Genomic DNA, 21,680 nt, shown 5'->3' on the forward strand with positions numbered 1-21,680 from the left:
AACTACATCGTTTTTTTTTTTTTTTTTTTTTATCGTTTAATTGACAAAGGAGAAGGGCTTTAAATGATTCACTATATTTTAATTAAAAAGTTGAGTCTACTTTTAGGAATAAAATACAATATCAAGCCTTTTCACATATTAATCCTTGAACATTATAGCACTTCTACCTGACATTGAGGTTCGACCAGAAACTTAAGCATGTGGAAAATTATTCTATTAGGGAAACATAGAATGAAAGTTGTATGAGAAATCTCCCTCCGTCTAATAGAACCATTTTATAGAAGATTATGCAATCGGCACGTATGGTTTTAAAGTCAGAAGCCCTAAGCTTGAATGAGTTTGAAAAAAGGCGTCTAAGAGAAAGCGACCGTCCGTGGATACTGAAACAAATGCAAGCATCCAAAATCGCCGCACCATCTTTCTTAAATAATATTTTACACCATGCTGTCTTCCTATCTAGCTTTATTCGACATGATTTTGCCAACAAACGATCTCTTTCACAACTGGGGAAAGAAAAAACCAAAAAGAGATAAAAGCATGATTAAACTCGAAATCATGGATAACTTACAAAAGACCCTAAACTCACTAGATCCAAATAGGACTTTATTTATGTACAACAACAGAATGAATAAATAATCATCCTAAGTAAAACTCCTCGTGAAAGCAACGTGAGAATAAGGAATGATAATTACAGGATCAAGTGATCTATCTTGGGAGCCATCTTGCCAAACAAGAACTTGAGGTCATTCTCAAGAGGAGTCAAGTTCAAGTCCAGGCCCATAACCCTCTTACTGCTGCTATTCGACCTGTTCAACACCGGGACCGTCGAATTAATCCCGAAAAATTCGTCCATATTCATCATGTTCCCACTCATTAACTCGGCCCTGTGCTTCCTCATGTGGCCGCCCAAGGCTTGCCCCAACGCGAACTTCAACCCACATACCGAGCACTCATGCATCTTGGTCTCCGCTGTCCCTCCCAACGCCAACTTGGTGCAGTCTCCCGGCTTGTTCTGCAGCAACTTCGGCTTCTTGTGGCTCGCCCGGTGGCCGCCAAGCGCCTGGAATGAAGAGAACTGGCGATTGCACGTCTTGCACTCGTAGTTGTCCTCGGTTTGATGCACAGCGGCTCTTTTGAGCTCTGCGTTGACCCCGTGGGAGAGAAGCATTAGGCATTTCGCCATGTCCAAGCTCATCCGTTCATAGTCATCTCTGGTTCTTTTCATCGTCGGCGCGGAAGAGAATGACATGGATGATTTAAATGAAATCGGGGAGAGGATGGAGTTTGTGTGGTGCCTTTTCTTTTCTTTGCGTAGGCTCGAGCTTATCTTGCGAAAAGAATGTGATGATGAATTGTGGGAAGCGTGCATGGGGTGTTTATAGGCGAAATGTCTAGTTGAGAACGTGGACCTAAAAACATTTTTTATGAATTAAGACAATGACGTTAGACACTAGGTCATGCTCTCAAGAAACATCTGCCGTCGAAAGGAGAAAACATGCGCACGCGGGGAGTAGGTCCGCTGTTTTGCTCGTGCTCTTTGACACGCGGCAGGTTCCTATTCGGCGATCACAAAAAACCTCTGGTGCAGTGATGCTACGAAAAGAAGAAGTGGGCCAAGAGTCAAAATTGGTGTAATTCTTTGAAAAATGTTCGTCTCTTTCGTTTTGTTCATCACAAGAACGTTATGCCACGTGGGATCAAGACAAAACGACGGTTCACGACTGCTACGGTCTCAGATGCTCCTTTGTTCTTCGACGCCGCCTCAAATTTTGCATATTGACACGTTTTGATGTTGTTTGGCCGCCACCAAATACCCGCATTTTGCTTTTAGGTGGTAATATTATTTAAAAGAAAATAGTAAGATACTTATATAAGTAAAATTGTCAAACCAGTCTTCGACTTATTATATGAATACCAATTAGTTCATAAACTTTCCATTTTTAATAATTTAGTATTAAACTTTTGTATGTAACTCTACTATAATCCTTCTAGTTAATTTTTGCTGGAAATTGCTGATATGGTGGTGTTTCACGTAGGATGACTAGATATGATTGGATGCCATGTTAGCGATTTCTAATGAAAATTAGTTGGAAAAATTCCATTATAATTCTAGGTAAAGGTTTCGGACTAAATTGATAAAATTGAAAAGTTTAAGACTAAATTGATATTCATATGATAAGTTTAAAACTGTTAGGTAATTTTCCTCCACATATTTTTCGGCTTTGATGGGATTAAAAAGATGGAGATAATCAGTAGATTTCATGGAGAGTTTGAGCGGTCATCAATCATCAGGTTTTGCCAGGTAACAGTTTCAGCACATGCCATTTCTCATCTTCACTATCCACGTGAATGTTAATTTGGTCATTTAACCTTTTTTTTTACCGTAAGTCCGCAGCCGAGATGGCCACCCCCCCCTTGCCATTGATCCATTTCTATCTTCACTTTGTCTTTGTACATGGTAAATGTTAATTTAACCGATGATTTCAACAAGATCTCACATTAAAGTGAAACCAAAAGCAAAAGCCAAATGAAATTCTCTAACTACGGTAAATTATACAGGATTGGCTTTATTATGGAAACAAAAGACTGAACAATAAATAACCAAAACAATAAAATAAATTGGACATCAAATTTATATGATTCAGTTGGTGTAACGTCCATAGAAAGAGTGGCACGAACTCTACTGAATATCAATCAATAAAACAAAGATTACAATCCCACTCAAGCCACTTAGATATTCTCAATGTTCTCTAACTTCCAATTATACCGAATAACACCCACAGTGTTTAACTCTCGCAATTTCTCAAGAAACAACTTCTCAATCTTGCAAAGAAATATTCAAAATCTTAACATGAGATTTTCACAACTTCGAGCACTCGGGATGTTGTAATTCATGAGCAGAAGCTCCTCTTGGATGCTTTTTACAAACAAAGATAGTTTTTATATACGGACAAAAGTTGGATCTAAATTTTTTTTTTCAATAAATCTTAGTTAAAATAGGAAATATATTCAAATTGGAAAATCTAATTGAATTAGCACGGTTTCCTTTTCAGGCTCAACCAAACATAATTTTCATCAGTTTTAATGATTACGGATTGAAGAAGTTGTGCATGAAAACAAAAACCTTTGCTTGGATCGATCATTGTGATTTTGGTTAGTGTTTTGCTTTGTTTCTGATAAAAAGTTTTTTAGGTGGAAAGTCCGATGGGATAGGATCAAAAGATTTCAATCAGAATAAGAGTCGTGGTTTATTCTTCCTTCCTTACACATTCTATCAAATAGCCAGGAAGGAGACAAACATCCTCATGCAATGGATTGTGTTTCAAAAGGAAAGTCTTGCTAATATCTTCGTAGATTCAACTTTTTGGAATTTCTTTCTAGAGGAGAATACATTGTTTCCATTCAAAAACACTTGACTTTTTGGAAACCTGAATTGTTGTATGGGTGGTAGAAAATATGGTAAACCTTACCGTCGGCGATTCTGAAACAATCATATCTTCTCAACTAGATCCAAGGCCAACGGGTAGATTGGTTGGATGATCATCTTGGAGATATGTTCAACAATCAGCTTGGACTAGGAGGAATATAAGAGGAGATTTGGAAGCTGAAGGGTCAAAATTCGTATTCACGAGATTTGAAGCTTTTAATTCTGAGAAACTGAATAGTGTTTTTGTGATCTCATACTTTCATCCTTTCTAAGCAATATTGTGTAATCCTTTAGAGGTTGTGAGGAGTTGTTCGCACAAACTTGAGTGCTTTTAGCACAAGACTTATACCTCTAATCGATTCTTACTTGTGGATTCTAGCCAATAGGCTGTAGCGCAAGAGAGTGGACGTAAACATGCAAAAGCCAAACTACTAATATCTTGAGTGTGCAATTCTTTATCCCTTACTCTATTTATTTTTTGTGATAAAATTGTACATCGATAAGATTTGACCACTTCATCATAAGTTGTCTCATTGCAATATTTGTCTAAATTCTTTCATTTCCATACAATCACATATTCACCCTCTTCTAGGTGATAATTATAGCCATAACAATTGGTATCAGAGCCCAGTTACTCTTAATTGAAGTAATTTATTAATTCTGAGTTAAAGATCTTTCGATGGCTAGTAATATTACACCAGGTCTAATAGAAGGTCAGAGTGATAGAAGGCCTCCTTACTTTGATGAAAAAATTACAACATGTGGAAGAACAAGATGAAAGCATTCATAAGATCCAACGATACCTTAGACTGGGACGTTGTTCTAAGTGGCGTAAAACCCGAACCTCCCTCGACCAAGGAAGAGGGCAAAAAGCCAGAAACCTTAGCTCTTTCTAATGCAGACATCACTAAAAGAGAAGCACTAGATGCTAAAGCTGTTTACTCTTTATATTGTGCTTTATTTCCATCTGAATATAATCAAAACTCCTATGTCTTCATCTTCAAAGCTCGACAAAGATGAAAATGGAAAGAAAGTTGATTAGAAGCTATACTGGAGCATGATTGGCTCCCTGTTTTATCTCAACACTTCAAAACCTGATATCTTTTTTAGTGTTTGCATGTGCACAAGATTTCAATTAGATCCTAGAGAGTCTCATCTTTCTACAGTAAAAAAGATTATCAAGTATATTAATACTTACCAGTCTCTAAGGCTTTGGTATCCTAAGAGATCAAAGTTTGTGTTATCTAGGTATTTCTGATGCTAATTTTGTAGGAAGTAAGATTGATAGAAAAAGTACATTTGGAACTTGTCAGTTGTTGGACAACATGCTTATGTCTTGGTTCTTCAAAAAGCAATCACCGGTAGCCTTATTAACCGCTGAAGTTGAGTATGTTGCTTAGGCAGTTGTTGCACCTAAATTCTCTTGATGAAGCTGCAACCGAAGGATTATAGAGCAATGGACTCAACTACAACAATCAAATGTGACAATACAAATGCCATCAACCTAACGGAAAATCCAATCTTACACTCCCAGGCCAAGCATATAGAAATCAAGCACCATTTCATATGCAACTACATCAATAGTGGTAAAGCAAACATTCAATTTGTTGATTCTCGAAATCAATTGATTGATATTTTTACAAACCCCTTGACAAAAAGGCATTTGATTTTATTCGCATTAAACTTGGTATTATTAATCTATTTTCTTTGAGTATCTAAAGACAGGGTGCATCAGAAGATATCGAGCAGATCAACTATTGCATTTCTAAAGTTTTTGATGGTAAGAGTATTTTTGGAAGCATATCAGGTATATATATATTTTTCTCGAATTAAATTTATCTATTTGTCTTGGAAATTGTTTCTTTTATTATTTCCAAAAACCGTCTTATAGCTTTGATCTATTTTCCCTCAAAAATTGGATCTTAAAAAAAAAAAAAACGTCGGTTCAAATTCCATAAAAATCAAAAACTTCTTTCTTCTTCATCTTTATTTTTTCTCCCAAATACTCCTTATGTAAAACCCTTCTCGTATCTTCTCCTCTCTCGCAAAAAGTTCAAAACTTTTCTTCACTTTCGGAACCATGACCCCAAAAACTGCTCCTAAAATGAAGCCCAAATTGTTTGATTCAAGAAGATCAAATCACATTACGGGATTATAGCCCAGAGTTCACGGAAGCCCTAAGTTCTTTGATCTACCCGACTCTTCATACAATGTTGAAGGTATGGTCAACAAAGAAACTTCTTATGAGTATTTGCAGTTAAGATCCATAGTTACTACTCTAAAGGCATTAGGGAATAGTGAGGACGTTATTTCACGGCTTTTGGCTAAACATGATTTTGAGAGCTAAGAGGCTTTTGAGTTGATGTTCGTTAATCCTATTAGAAGTATGCCCCTACTATTATTGGTGATTCGAGTGTTGTTGAATCTCGAAAAGGGAAGGAGAAAGTGGCTAAAACTTCTACCACTTAGAAAAAGGATTGACAATGATGGACAAAGGGGGAATAATGATGAAAAGCTTTATGCAAGTTTCATAAAGAGAATCACTAAGTATGTGACGGATGATGGTCGTGCAGATAAACTGATCAAATCAGAAGCGCATCGGCAATACTTTAGATCTTTGATGAATAGAGGACTTATCAAACAAAAAACTATCGACTTTGCCTTTTTTGAGTCCGTTGATATTCATCCCAAGCAGCTTTTTGATGATCGGCTACTTACTGCTTTGTGTATCACTAAATATCCTTCATACCTTGCTCTGCTTATTTCTATTCAATGCTTTCTTTTTACTTAGTTGATACTATTGAGTTCAAAGTATTTGACAAATATTATCTGATTCAAGAATGGGAATTGGCTAAATTGTTGGGGGTTCAGCACTCAAAAGTTGAGCCCATAGACATTTATCCTGATGTTGCATTTAGACAACTCTCTGGAATTCCTAACTTTACCAGAGGTGACAAGTCGCATGTCTCTCATCAATTGTTTCCTTTGTGGCAGATTGTTCTTCATAGGATTATTATTAACTGCTTGAGACCCAAGGGATCTTCGACAACTAATATTTCTCGCTATGAAGCCAAGTTGATGGGGGCCATCTTGGATGGTCACTCATTTTCTATTGTTCATCTTATTATTCCACATATGAATAGAACTATCATGAAGAACAAGGGGCAATTGCCTTGTGGTTCTTTGATCACGAAGATTTTTCGTGAATTGGACATCAAAATCCCAAGGAAGTTAAGCAAATTTTAATTAGCTCTACTGAAGATAGATGAGCAAATGATGCTAAAGATGAGTTTTCGGCATACCACTAAAGGTTGGAAGATTACAAAAGGTAGACTTTTGAAAGTTGATGCAGATAAAATTGTACCAGATCAAGTTGATCACCCCACCAAGAGACGAAGGATTGCTGAATAGAGACGTAACTCTTAAACCTTCCTATAAAGGCTTAGTGTAGAAATGCAAACTGAGTCTGAAGAAGACACAGTTGATTTGGATGATATTTTCGATGCATATCAACTTGACTCTAAAGATTATGCTAAAGAAGAAATTGATGCCAATGGAGAAATAGGAATAGGAACAGGAACAACAGCTGATCTAATAGAAGAAATCATTACTACAGAACAATAAATAGTAAAAGGGGGTTGAAGATAGAGTCAAACCAACTAACGATCAAGTTAGTATGGTGGATGTTGTTCTCACTCAAGACTTGGGGAATGTTGATATTGTTGTTGAGCATCAGAAGCCTACCAAGCATCATGAGACTTCTCAAGATCCCATTGAGTTAACCGGTGCTATTTCTTCTCAAGTCGGAGCATCAATTCAAAGGGAGTTTGACCATGCCGAAGATCCTCTTAAGCCTCGACTTGAAATTATTCCTTTAATTGCTTTGATGCTATTGACAAAGGAGCTGTTAATAGTGTTGATGTAGTTCCATAAGATCCAATGTTATTTGCTAACATGATTAGAGTTCTTCATGATATTCCAGATACCTAGGAAGTTCGTGGGGCAACTCTTCCAATTCTCGAATCTACTATTGATGAAGTCCTTATTGCTGGAACTCATGGTGTCACTGGTGAGCAAATTGATGATCTTGCTCATTCTCCTAACCAAGTTGTGCAAGAGGGAAAGGGATTGCAGATGTGAGGGGGAGTTTGACACTATTAGACAGAGGCAAAGGACATCGATATTGTGATGAAACTTGGGATAAAGACTAACTCTTCAAGAATTCTTGTTATTGATAGCACTGAAGACAGGCTATTTCTACGGACTTTACTTAGAATGATGGAGCATAAGGATAAGATGGAGAAAGAACTGAAGCACTTAACTATCTTTCTCAGAACTCAGGTCGAAGCATTGGACACCAGAATAACAAACATGGAGCGTACCTTGGATAATATGCAATATTATGTTCTTGGTCAATTACCTCTAGAACACAGGATTCCCTCTCCAACTCCTACTATATCTCCCTTTCCAAACCCTAATCAAACCCAACCATCCTCCTCAAAATAATCTTTTGCGCTTACATTATTTTTTGAAGTTTGGACTGTTTTTGTCATTAAGTCTATAATGTTTGTGGATTGTTGTTTGCACTTGTTAGACTAACCTTAGTACTGTGAGTTGCTTATAATATTATGCTTTATCTAGTATATTTTTTATCGTTGAAAAAAAGGGGGAGAAGGTGGACTAACAAAATTGAGGTTGCAAATTTCACTAATACCTTTTCTTCAGGTTCTCTCAAAGACTTTGAGCATTGCAAAAGCTTAAGGGATTGGTTAAATTTTTCTTATCTCTTATCTTTTGATTTAGAGTATTATCTATAAGAATTTTGCTAAAATTCTTTCAATACAAATATTCTAATAGTTTGACTGCACCTCATTTTAAAGCTGTTTATTTTTTCAAGAGCTATATAAATTTCATAATATCTTTTTTTAATTTCTGATTCTGCAAGTTTTATCATCATAAAAAAGGGGGAGATTATTGAGAAAACATTCCCTAAGTGATTTCTATGACTGACAAAACTTATAAACTTTGTTTTGATAAAAAAAAAAATTCAGGTGGAAAGTCTAATTGAATATGATCAAATGATTTCAATCAGAATCAAAGTCATGATTTATTCTTCAATCCTTACACATTCTGTCAAATGGCTAGGAAAGAGACAAACATCCTCGTGCAATAGATAATGGCGATTGGTTGAATTTCTTGCCATACTTATAAAGAATTTCAAAAGGAAAGTCTTGCTTATATCTTTCAAAGATTCAACTTTCCTAGAATTTCTTTCTAGAGGCGAAATTTTTTTTCCATTCATAAACATTCGACTTTTTGGAATTGAACTATTGTATGGGTGGCAGAAAATATGGAAAGCCTTACCCTCGACGATTCCAAAGTAATTAGATCTTCTCAACTAGATCCAAGGCTAATGGGTCAATTCTCTAGATGATCCTAATACTAGAGATATGTCCAATGTTCTGCTTGAACTAAGAGGAACATAAGAGAACATTTGAAAGCTGAAGGGTCAGAATTCACATTCACAAGATTTGAAGCTTTTTTATTCTGAAAGTCTAAAGAGTATTTTTGTGTTTCATACATACGTCGTTGTTGAGCAATAGTGTGTAACTCTTTAGAGTTTGAGAGTGTGAGGAGTTGTTTATTCAAACTTGAATGCTTTTAGCTTAGGACTTGTAACCTCTGATCGGTTTTAACTAGTGGATTTCAACTAATAGGCTATAGCGCGGGAGAATAGATGTAGGTTTACAAAAGCTGAACTATAATCTTGAGTGTGCATTCTCTATCCCTTACTCTAATTATTTTTTGTGGTAGAATTATACATCGATAAGATTTGACCACTTCATCAGAAATTGTCTCACTGTAATATTTGTTTAAATTCTTTCATATTTGCACAATCACCTATTCATCCCCCTCTAGGTGATAATTATAGCCAGGATTCACCTACCTAAGTTAATTTTCTCATCATTTTAAATATGAAATTTAAAATAAAATAATAATAAAAACCGTTCAAAGACAAGTTAATTTTAAAGTGCATTGTACATTTTTTTCACTGGTTGACAAAACACTCGAAATAAAAAATCGAAACCTCACAACTGTACTACTTTTCCAACCAAATTGTGTACTTAGGGCCTGTTTGGTAACTAGTTAATTCTTGGCCATTCGGAATAAAAAAAAAAAAAGAATAGAAATCAATTTGGTAACACCAGCTAATTTTTCTATTCCCATAAATAGATTTAGAACATAATCAAAAAGTAAAAAAAAAAAAAACACGTAATAGAGGATTCGAGAGTGAAAACGCAAATAGCATAGTCGCACAAATGAGAGAGAGAGAGAGAGAGAGAGAGAGAGAGACGGAAAGGCAAAGGCGATGGCGACGACAGTAGCAATGAAACGGTGGAGGTTTTTTTTTTTTTTTTTTAAACGGTGGAGGTTTAAAAAAAGGGTTTAGAGTTTTCTAAGGGATGGATTTTGCAAGATGACAAGGGTATTTTAAAGATGAAAATGGCAACTTGGTAAATAAATGTTTATTGTGAAATGATCCGTGTTGTCTAAACAAAAAAGTGAGAATGTATAGATATAATTTTGAAAATAGAGGATGGAAAGTGGTTTTGTGATGAAAATTAATGATGGTTTTTGGTATATATTTGTATATGTTATTGTTGACCCTAAAATCCTCTTACCATTTCATTCGAGCCGCGTTTACATCACGAGAGAACTGCCTTGCCACGACAGCGACTTGACTTTTGCTGTCGCCTGAGTTATCAAAGGTCAATTCTCCAATATCCATGAAAGGATAATATGAGAGAAATATTTGGCTTCAAGTTGGCCTGAGAAATTGCTTTTATGTCAAACTGTCTTATAGGAATACAACGTGAATATTACGTCTAACTTGGGGGAAAATTGTTTGTGGGTTTAGAATTTTAGCAACCATCAGGTCTTTATTTCATCCATCTTCATGGATTTGGACTACCCCTTCATTAAAATTTTAAGTAACTTGAGATTATAGCAATCTATTTAAGGATAATAATTAGGTGTGCTTGGCTGGCCGTCCATTAAAATTTAATCTGTGCATATAGGTAGCACGGACGCTGCCCCTTCTCCGGCCACAACCATCCGTGTCATGGCTCGGCCCCCAGCACGAGGTCCCATGCCTTCCCGTTCAATATTCTCCGATCAGCTCTCTCTGTTTTTTTTTTTAAAGAGTTTTGTCAATTTTTTCCTTAATTTTTAAAATTTTTCTTTCCTGATATGGCGCTAAGAAAGCACCACAATTGCTTCATGAAAATTACCAGAAAGTGCTATGTATCCATGACTTTTTTTGGTCAGACGTATCCATCTCTTTAGTTGGATAGAATTAGCACAAATACCTAATCGCATCAATTGAATAAGTTTTTTAATTTGATTGCACTTTTGAAATATTATGGCTCGATTTTGACCAAAGCGAAAGTATTAAGGCTCAATAAATGTTTAATGACTTTTAATATACTTATCTCTATAATCAAAACGGGTGTAAGCACGTTAAGGAAGATAACTTGTGTGGGGCAGCTTTAAGAGTTGAAGAATAATTTAGTTTCCTTGGTGCACTTGATTTAGTTGACTATTCATATGTTTTAGAAGATAGGAATTTGAAGATTGTTTGAGCCGTTTCGGTGAAAACTAGATGGATAAAGCACAATGGACTTGTGACCTCTCCTGGGAGACGGTGAAGTGACGTTTGATGCCTAGTGATGTCGCAATCATGGCATTTGAGATTGGGGCGTAGAATCCCAAAGAGACTTGAGATTTTAGGCGAAAAGAATCTACAGCGTGGTTTAGCTATGGAGAAACTGGACGTACGCTGGTATGGACTCGTTTCGCCAAAAAATGTCAGACAAAATTCCTTTCAAAATATGGATAAAGGATGAGAAAGGTCCTTTGCTGATTCTTGGACAAGAAGCGTAATCAATAAAAGAATTAAAAGTATTGAGACCAGAGATAATCATTTCTAATCGTGTAAAAGAGTATTGAAATGTAAACATAAATTTACAATAGAGTTAAACAATTAGTTTCATTGATTGATTGGCAGTCCTTTGCACAAACTACAATTCAAGTATTTAAATCTACTACCTACAGTTAAAGACGTTTATAAAGAAATCAAATACATCCTACATGACTCAATAGAATTCAACAACTTGTATTTACAAATGGTCAAATGACTATCAACTTTTGATCAAACGGCTATTCAAGGAATTTTGTGAAATCACTATCAACTTTTTCAAAAATTTAAACTGTTAGATGAAATTATGATTTAATATTGAAATATTCAATCACTCCCCCTCATGCGTAGGCTAGATTTTGGAAGCAAATATTAACGGGGAAGTAAATAGAAGTCTAGAAAGATTTAAAGACATCGTTTAATATTAATCCTAAAGCAAAGAGGCATATAAGGATTTGGAAAGATTTGAACTCAGAATTTCCTATTTTGATATCATATAAGATTTTGTAAATTACTATTAACCGTTCTAAAAACTTAACTTGTTAGATGAGGATTTAATATTCTAACATTTACTACCTTTATTTCAATATACCAAGCCCATCGTATGTTTAAAATTAATAAAAGATGCATCGTCTGTAAAAACCACTTTGCTTTGCTAACGCTAGGCACCCTTTTGATTCGACAAAATATAAATATTAATTTCTAAGCTGATTCTATTCGCGAAACATCTCGGGGGATGCAGAACTTCAGAAGTTTAAAAAGATTCGAATCAAACTGGAAGGTTTTTAATTATGGTCAAAGTAAAAGCTGGAAGAGGGGAAAGTAGAATGGATAAGCATCTGAACTTATCCTACTCAGAAACTTTAAAGCCACTTTATTTTATATGAAAGCAAGTTCTGAGTTGATTGCCCTCCTGGCTAGAAGCTCGTCAGAGGTCAACAGCATAATCGTGGTTCCATGTCGACCGGCTACAGCAGAATTTTGCATGAAATTCAGCAAAAGAGACGATGCTCTTTTGAACTTGAATTCCGGAATGGCAGTTCTTGAACATTCTAACAATTATCCTCTTTTATAAGTTGAGATTCGATCTGAAACTGAAGTGTGTTGAAACTTATTCTATTACGGAAGCAAAGGATGGGAACTGTACATGTAAAATTTATTTTCTTAACATTTAAATGTATTGTAAAAGATAATGAACTTTAACTCTAACATGGTATTTGTTGGGTTGCACAGCAAAAATGCAATACCTTCACCTAAGGAGATTGTCAAGAGAAAGCCTAAGTTTAAATTCATCAATGTATACAGTTGAAACTATTTTCAACCAAAATATATTAATTGTTCCATACCATGACTTTTCTAGCACAATTCACACATGTATCTCAACAATCTCCTCTCATGTGTGAGTTCGGCTATTTGACCTATTCAACACTGGGACTGTCGAACCAATCGTGAAAAATTCGTCCATCTTCATCACGTTCCCGCTCATCAACTCGGCCCTGTGCCTCCTCATGTGTCCGCCCAAGGCCTGCCCCAACGCAAACTTCAGCCCACATATCGAGCACTCATGCATCTTGGGGTTCGCCGTCAAGCCCAATGACAACTTGGTGCAGTCTTCCCGCTTGTTCTCCAGCAGCTTTGGCTTCTTGTGGCTCGCTCGGTGGCCGCCAAGGGCCTGGAATGAAGAGAACCGGCAATCGCACGTCTTGCACTCAAAGTTGTCCTCGTTGTGATTCACGGCAACTCTTTTAGGGTTTGTCCAAGCTCATCCTTTCATTAGTCATCTCTGGTTCTTTTCATCGTCGGTGAGGAAGAGAATGTCATTGATGATTTAGATGAAATCGGAGTGACGATGGAGTTTGTGTGGTGCGTTTTCTTTCGTTTGCGTTGGCTCGAGCTTGTCTTGCGAAAAGAATGGTGATGAAGAAGCGTGTCAAGCGTGTTTGTGGAATTTGTGGGCGAACTTTAGTCGAGAACGTCGACTCTAACATTTGACTTGACTAATGTTTTGGATAGCATGAATAAAGAAACGACGTTAGGTACTCGGTCATGCTCACAACACAAGAAACACGTCACAACCACGAAGGTCGGGTGCATTTCGGTATAAAAGGAAAAATATGCGCACGTGAGGAATGGTTTGACTGCTTTTGCTCACGCTCTTGACACGTGGCAGGCTCCGATTCGGCAGTCACGAAACCACTTGCGCTGTGGGGCACGAAAAGCTGCGGGTTGGTTGCCTAAAAACGAAGGGGCAGGAGTCAAAATTGGTGTAATTCTTTGAAATGTCTGCTTTCTTCTAGAGCTTGAAGCTTACTACATACAATAATTAACCTTTTTCGTTTTGCGACTGCCCCGATCTCAGACGCTTCTTCGTTCTTTGACGCCACCTCCAATTACTCACGACAGATATTATAGAGATTATAAATGAAAATTGAATGACACAAGTTATTGGCACTACTGTGACGTTTTGATGCTGTTTGGCCGCCTCCAAATACACACATTTTGCATTTAGATGATAATATTATCAAAAATAGGAAAATAGTAAGATTCTTATACACGTAAGAGCTGCACATTTAGGAAAAGTTGTCTTAAGTCCTAAATCTATTATAGGAATGCCAATCAGTCTTAAAATTTCTAATTTTACCAATTTAATTATAAACTTTGCTAGAAATTCTAATATAATTATTTTGGCTGATTTTCAGCAGATATTGCTAGCTTGGCAATGTGTCACATAAGACGATCAATGATGATTGGGCTGCTACATCAATCATTTCTGGCAAAAATTGATCGAATAACTTCATTGGATATTTGCACAAAAAATTTGGGATTAAATTGACAAAATTTGAAAAATTTAAAACCAAATTGACAATATATAATAGGTTTGAGACTAATTGGGTATTTTCCCACACATTTTTGTAGGCTTTGATGGGATTGATAAGATGGAGTTAATAAGTAGATTCTAGTGGAAAGTTTGAGCGATTATTAGCCATCAGGTTTGGCAAGGTAATAGTTTCAACACATGCCAGTTGTCATCCTCACTATCGACATAAATGTCAATTTGGCTATTTAACCTTATTTGAGCATAATTTCATGCCCAAGATTGGCCAACTTTGCCATTTTACAAAATTTATTTTGGGGAAAATTCAAATAAAGGCCTGAAATACCATCAATTTCTCAAATTTTTCTTTATTTCTTTATTTTTTTATGTTTTTTTTAAACAAAAAAATACTTAAGAAAAAAAAACACAGGCAGGAGGGTGCACCATCCTATTGCCGGTAGGGCGGTGGTGAAGGCTAGCAGGGTTGTCGGCGCCTAGGGGAGGGCCAGTAGGCCCTCACTAAAGGTGAAAGAGGGTGACGACCCTCTCCTCCTAGATTTGGGCGTGGGTTGCCCACCCTCAACTGGTATGGGCAAGAGTCACTAGCCAAAGCGCAGGCCTAGCAACCCTCACCCACATCCCTGGCTTGGAGAACAAATCGCAAGCAAAGCTCTACGACTTGTGAAAGCGATCACGAGGAGAGAGAGAGAGAGAGAGAGAGAGAGAGAGAGAGAGAGAGGGGAAGGAACTTGAAAAGGATGGTGAGGATCAAGAAGGGCTTCTTGAAAACGATGGAGACGATGGAGACGAACAATGAGAAGGATAACCCCAGCACTATCAATGCATACGTGATTCCCGCTTCCACCATCATCTCTCTCTCTACTTTTGGCGGATGCTGGCTGAGGACCACCAAGCTTGCTTGAGAGCTAGTGACCCTCTCCTAGATTTGGGAGAGGGTTGCCCCCCTCTCTCGCCTTTGGCGAGGGCCCGCCGACCCTCACCTCTAGGTTGTCAAGGTCATCAACCCTCCCCTAAGCGCCAGTGATCCCGTCGGCCTTCATTGCCACCCCACTAGTGATGGGACGGTAGCCACAGGCGGGAGGGTGCCTCCCACATATGTTTTCTTCTTCTTCTTCTTTTTTTTTTTTTTTTTTTTTTTTTTTTTTTAAATGAAAAAATAGAAAAAAGAAAGAAAGAAAGAAAGAAAGAAAATTTAAAAGATTTAAAAAGATGAAATTGCCCTCGGTGAGTTCAAGCCCTTATTTGAAAATGATATATGCACTCCATGCTCTTATTTAAAACATGGTTCACTTCAAACCCTTATTTAAGAAATTGAAGGTACTTCAAGTCTTTATTTGGATTTTTCCTTTATTTTGTTATAGCGTTGCCATACACAAATGTGCATACTATGTGCTAGCGTCCTTGGCCACCCTCCGTTTCTTTGATCCAAATGTGCACGGAGTCAATTCGACTCATGATTTCAACAAGTTATCACATTGAAGTGTACCAAAAGCAAAAGCTAAATTAAATTCTTTAACTAGGGTGAATCTAATAGGATTCGCTTAATGATTAAGGAGTGAACATGTTGTGGGGGAAAAGAAAAACTTTCTTTGGATAACTTATTGAGATTTTGGTTAGCATTTTTTTATGGTTTATGAAATGAGCGGGCATTTCAATGAGATGCAATTCACCTACGTAAGTTGGTCTTCCTAGGTCGCTGATGCTGCAGCTTTGATCCTCTGTTTTCCCCATCTGCGAATCTGGCATTGCAGAAGAGAAGCAAACACCACAGCTGATTGGGCTGCCAAGGCCCATGGCCATGACACCCTTTCTCCTAATTGGGCTTCCTCACTTTCCCAAATTTTAATGGATTTGCTATGTATCGATGCCCTTTCTATGGGTTGTAACTTCTGTTATACTTGAATGAAAGGCAACATTGTTTTAGACCCAAAAAAAAAAAAAAAAGTTGGTCTTCCTCGTCTTTTCAAAATAAAAGATTATGAATTGCACAAACACAAGTTGACATAAAAAGTGCATGCAAACATTTTATATATTGCGCGACAAAACATTAGAAATAAAGAAGTGAACGAAATAACAATACTATTTATTCCAACTAGATCAGAAACTCGATAATTAAATCTATGTTGGAATGTGTAGCAAAAATGAGAAATTCGACACCATTACCTAGAGATCATTAAGAAAGAACTCTTTTGAGCCTATCTGCTCATGCAATTGGATTTATAGTTTCACTCAAAATTTTAAGTCAATAAAATATAAGCCAATTAAGATACATTAATTCCTCATCTCATATTGAATATCTGATGTGATACTTTATAAATACTCCTCACACAAGCACCAAAATAATCATTCCCTCACGTGAGAGATTTTGGTGCTAGACTAGCTCCCCTTTAATATAAGTATCATTCTATAGTAGCAAATATTTTGACTTGAATCTCTATACTGTTTTAGGGGAGGAGGCACCCCAACAATCATAACACTCACCTTCACTCCTATCCTCTAATAGGGAAAAGGAGGAAATAGAGCGGAACTTAGGTGGGTTATGGAAAATTTTGTGGGAATGAGATAGAGGGAAAATTTTGACATTTAGTTAATTTTCGCTCCCAACCTAGCAATTTCATTTCGCTCACGGGTTTCCAAATATAGGATTAGTCATTTTTGTTAGATTGAACCATAAAAGGTACCCTCGACAACGCATTTGTACACCATAAGACCATTTCACTCACTGGTCTCTTCCTCCAGATCCCACCATGGAGCTACTTGATAACAGAGTTAACTATGACATTCTTTTCTGAAATATTTGTCAAACAATGATACAAATCGAGAGTGAGCCATCAATCGACCATCAAGACTAATATTAATTTGTTACGCTTGAACCTCAGCTGTGCAATCAACCAATGAATCACAATCGAGATGTACCAAACAAATGTAATAAAGAATAGAGAAGAACACACCATTATTTTTATGTGTTTTTGTCCAAATCCATGTTTACTTGACATTAGAGTGGTTGATGATTTAGAAGGTAATATGTGGCACCCAAGAATTTTGACGACCCTCAGATATGTGATGGCCCGTGACTAAGTGACGGAAGTATCGTCGAATGGTGTCATTGGTATCATGTACGGATATTGTTTTGTTATCACCATCGGCACCGATTTTGGATCCCATCGTATCATCGACGAGTGTGAACCCCAAGCTGTCTCACCAACTTACTAAGTCGAAGACCTCGATTTGATACGCGACGTCACCATCACCGCTCTCCTTCAACGGCCACACGAACTCACGGCCTTGCATCCACGTTAAATAGTCCCCCTCCGCGCGACAAGTGAAGCGCACGTCTAAGAAGTCAATCAAATGAAGAAGATTTGACCCATGCAGCTTGTCACTTGTCGAATGGTCCTCCTCCATACAACATTACGTGGATAGAGCTGGCCACCGAAGGACACGTCGGTGCATGCGGGGGGAGAGAGCTGGCCACCGAAGGACCCACTTCTTGCCACGTTCACCAGCTGGCTTCGTTGGTTGATGCCACCGAAAATCATGCATGCAAAAAGCTGATTAATTTATTAATCAAAGGAACAAAAAGGGTTCGGGATTAAGGAGTAGAGAGAGAAGAATTGAACCGAAATTTGAGCGAGAGAGAGAGTTTGAGCGAGGAAATTCGCGAATGAGCAGCGGGCGGGTGAACGGTGAAGAGGAAGAAGGGACTGCCTTTGCCGTGCTCGAGCTGCCGCCGTCGACGCCGCCCGTCTTCATCGCCGTTGAGTCACGCACGAGATCCCGAGCTTCTGTTTTGTTTGCTGATCGAGCTTAGGAGTGCAGCAAGTAGAAGTTCATTAATCTATGTTATGCATGCAGTGATTATCTGGTGAAATGCTGGTAGATTTGAGAAAATGCTGAAATGAAAACTGCATGTTGGGTTTGTGAATAATTGAGATGAAGATTGAGTGCTCCTCTGTGGAGGATTAAATGTATTGTTGCTATGTTGTGTTGGATTGAGCTTGATGAGTACCAGATCGAAGTTAGAAGTCATTGCATATTGCTTTTGAGTCTTGCATGTCTCAAAAATTTAGTGAAAGTTGGCTGATTTGATTGAGCAAAGTGAAGTGATGCTTGCCAAGTGAAGAAATGAGGTGTATGTTGAGATGAGTGAGCTTATGGATGAATATATGCTTTGAGCCGAGCTGTGGAAGGTTTCTCTGTTAATAAGAACTTGCTAAAAGTGTTCTTAGATGCTGTGGAAGAGTCTTGAAGTGTTGTAAGATAGATTGGTAGAGAAACAAATGGTTTGATTGAATAGAAATGAAGAAAACCATATGTACTGATTCTGTTTTAGAGAAATTTAGATAGAAAGTCTTTTTAATTGTGTCGCTCTGATTTATAACGATGAAGATAAGGAAAGGAACCTTTTTACATAATAGAACACCCATTAGATTGAGTTTGACATCTAGCTATAGCCACATGAATGTAAAATTATGAAGGTAGAAGTGAACCTATTGAAAACAGTGAACTGTTTTGTAGAGGATAGCTTGACCTGTGATGACTCCTGTGAATTTTCTGTAAATTATCTAGTTAGAATTGGACTTTAACTCTCAATGAAAGTTGTAGGACACATCCTTAGGAATAACATATCAAAATTTGGGAACAAGCGGACAAGATTTAGTTGGTGAAACGAATTTTCTTTTGTAGGTACTGAATCTGAAAGTTACTGCAGAATTTTGAAGGAAACAGCAAACTATTACTCTTTATACACAATGAATCTGACTTAGTGTACTCCATGAAATTTCTTCCTTTAGGTCTTATGTATTACATATCAAAATTTCAAAGCTTTCTGAGTTCATTGTGATGTTTGAGCTGTTTTGTTCCGAATTTGCTCAATTTGTCCCAAAGGTGAATGCATCTTGGTTGTTATTTGACATGATGATATTGACATTCAACATATCATGAAATATTGAGATTCGGTGAAGATTCATGGGACATCTTGTCATTGCATTGAAAAGTGTTTTGGAAATTAAGATATTAATTGTTGCCGTTGGACCCTCGGGTCAACGATGCCCCAAGAGTTGGGATGCCCAAAGGTTCGAATGAGTCAATGCCTTTTGGATGCCTGGTTGTATTATGAATACAAGCCCAGAGGTTTTCCCCGGGAGCATCGAGATGCCCAATTGTATGCTTGTCGTTACATAAATCCGGAGGTTAGGGGTAACCATGTCTATGGTCCCCTAGTGATTTCTCGTGATGCCAGGTGGGGTGCGAGATGCCCAGAGGTTCGAATGAGTCAATGCCCTTTGGATGCCCGGTTGTATGCTTGTCGGTACATAAATCCGAAGGTTAGGGGTAACCATGTCTATGGTCCCCAGTGATTCCTCATGATGCTAGGTGGGGTGCAAGATGCCCAGAGGTTCGAATGAGTCGATGCCCTTTGGATGCCCGGTTGTATTTTGAATACATGCCCGGAGGCTTCCGCGATGCCAGGGTTGGGTGCAGAATCCCAGAAGGACACAAACGTTGGTCCTCTGGGGGAATAAAACCATTTGAATGATTAAATTTGATGATTATATTAAGTGTGAGTGTGGTCTGGTTATGGGACTAAATTGTATGGCATGGAATGGGACGTGTCATTACAGTTTGGCCCTATGATCGGGACTTGTGTAATTGAACATGATGCATCTTGAGGGTTTCGAAATTGTACTTGCCATCGCATTGAAGAATTTCATGATTTTGATGCTTGCTTATCCATTGATTACCTGTTTTTGTCTATCTTGCATGAATATGGATATTGATGGTACTACGTGATATAGCTTAATGAATCTTTTACTGCTGAGTGGTTGTACTCATTCCATTTTGGGACTAACATTTCAAACTAAGTCAAGATACCTCTGCTGCCATCGCCACCAGTAGATGGACCAAGTGATTGAATATGACCACGAGGAGGAGGACAGTAGAGGAAGGAACTTTTGGACGCCGACACTAATCGATGGACTTTAAGTATACGATTGTTGGAAAAGATGTCGGTCATCTTTTGAAATATAGCTGAGTATAGAATACTATGGCATTTTGGTATACCGCCGAATGATGTCCATCTGGTTTAATAAAAGTGTTCAGCTTTTATCTTATAAAAGTTTTAGTTGGTGTGCATTGTCTCTGAATTTGGAATAGGGAGATGTTGGATTTTGCTTCCGCTATATATATATATATATATATATATATATATATATATATATATATATATAAACTGCACAGGGATCGATCTAAATGATATAAACCCCCAGGACTTATGGACCTATTATAATTCTATCATATCAGAGTGATATATTATCAGCTCAAGAGAAAGGCAAGTGGACTATGGCGACCCTAGCGGATCGGGGGCCGTTCGGGGGTGCCACATAATAAAAGTGTGATAAAACAAAGGCTCACTACTTAAAAAGTTATGGCATTAAAGTGAATGCCGTATGAAAGTTATGATGCTTGTAGTTCTCTTTTTCCCTCTAAAATGCATGTTTAATATATATGGAAAAATGACACTATAAATATTATAACTTTCATACAATGCTCACTTTAGCACCAAAACATTTTGTATATCACTTAAGTGCCACATCGAAGAAACAATAATTATTTATGTGCCTCTGGTGATAAATTTTGACAAAAAGTCCTATGCGGCTTTTCACATATAATTTTATCCACACATGGCTTTTTATGTATAAAACAAGTCCAACATGGACTATGAAATGGCCGTTCACAACAAAATGACACTATATCCCTCAAATTTAATCTTTCTCTCTTAAGATAGACAAATCTCTCTCCTATTATTGTTTGTGTTGACTCTCTCTCTCTCTCTCTCTCTCTCTCTCTCTCTCTCATTGTTTGCACTAGTTCGCTCCCTATCTTGCTTCACTCACTCTTTTTTTCTCGTTCACAGTTTGCACTTGCTCACTCCCCATCTCACTGCATTCTCTCTCTCTCTCTCTCTCTCTCTCTCTCTCTCTCTCTCTCTCTCTCTCATGGATGGTTTGCACTTGTTCGTTTCCTATCTCACTTCATTCACTCTTTCACTTAGTCACTCAATTGATGTCATATCCTCTTACTTACTCACTCACTTACTTGGCTTGGGAAAAAATTAGGGCTTGGTATTTGAAGGGAAAAAATTAGGGCTTAGAACTTCATGGAAAAAAAAATTAGGGCTAGATTTTTTTACTTGTTTTTTGCTGGTGCTGCTACATACATTTAGGAAGGTTATTGTTTTTGGGCAGAGGGGTTTGACTTCTTTTTTCTGACAATACTACACATAGCTAGGGATGTCATTATTGGGGGAGAGAATATTGCATGCAATTGTGATGCGACATCATCTATGCACTAGCCTAGTCAATGGACAACAAGAGGCATTATGGGGGCCCACCACCAAAAAATTGGAAAGTCTTTCTTCCTCTATGCCAATTTGGTTG

General features: G+C 37.5%; 1 protein-coding gene across 1 annotated transcript; it reads right to left on the minus strand.

The window, feature by feature from the left end:
* Positions 1 to 688: 688 nt before the first annotated feature.
* LOC104455075 (zinc finger protein ZAT11) lies at positions 689 to 1,225 on the minus strand. The gene has a single exon (XM_010069932.3). It carries the CDS (start codon positions 1,223 to 1,225, stop codon positions 689 to 691), a length of 537 nt encoding a protein of 178 aa, XP_010068234.3.
* Positions 1,226 to 21,680: the final 20,455 nt, after the last annotated feature.

The sequence above is a fragment of the Eucalyptus grandis genome, chromosome 1 (assembly GCF_016545825.1).
Source record: "Eucalyptus grandis isolate ANBG69807.140 chromosome 1, ASM1654582v1, whole genome shotgun sequence".
Lineage (NCBI taxonomy): Eukaryota > Viridiplantae > Streptophyta > Magnoliopsida > Myrtales > Myrtaceae > Eucalyptus > Eucalyptus grandis.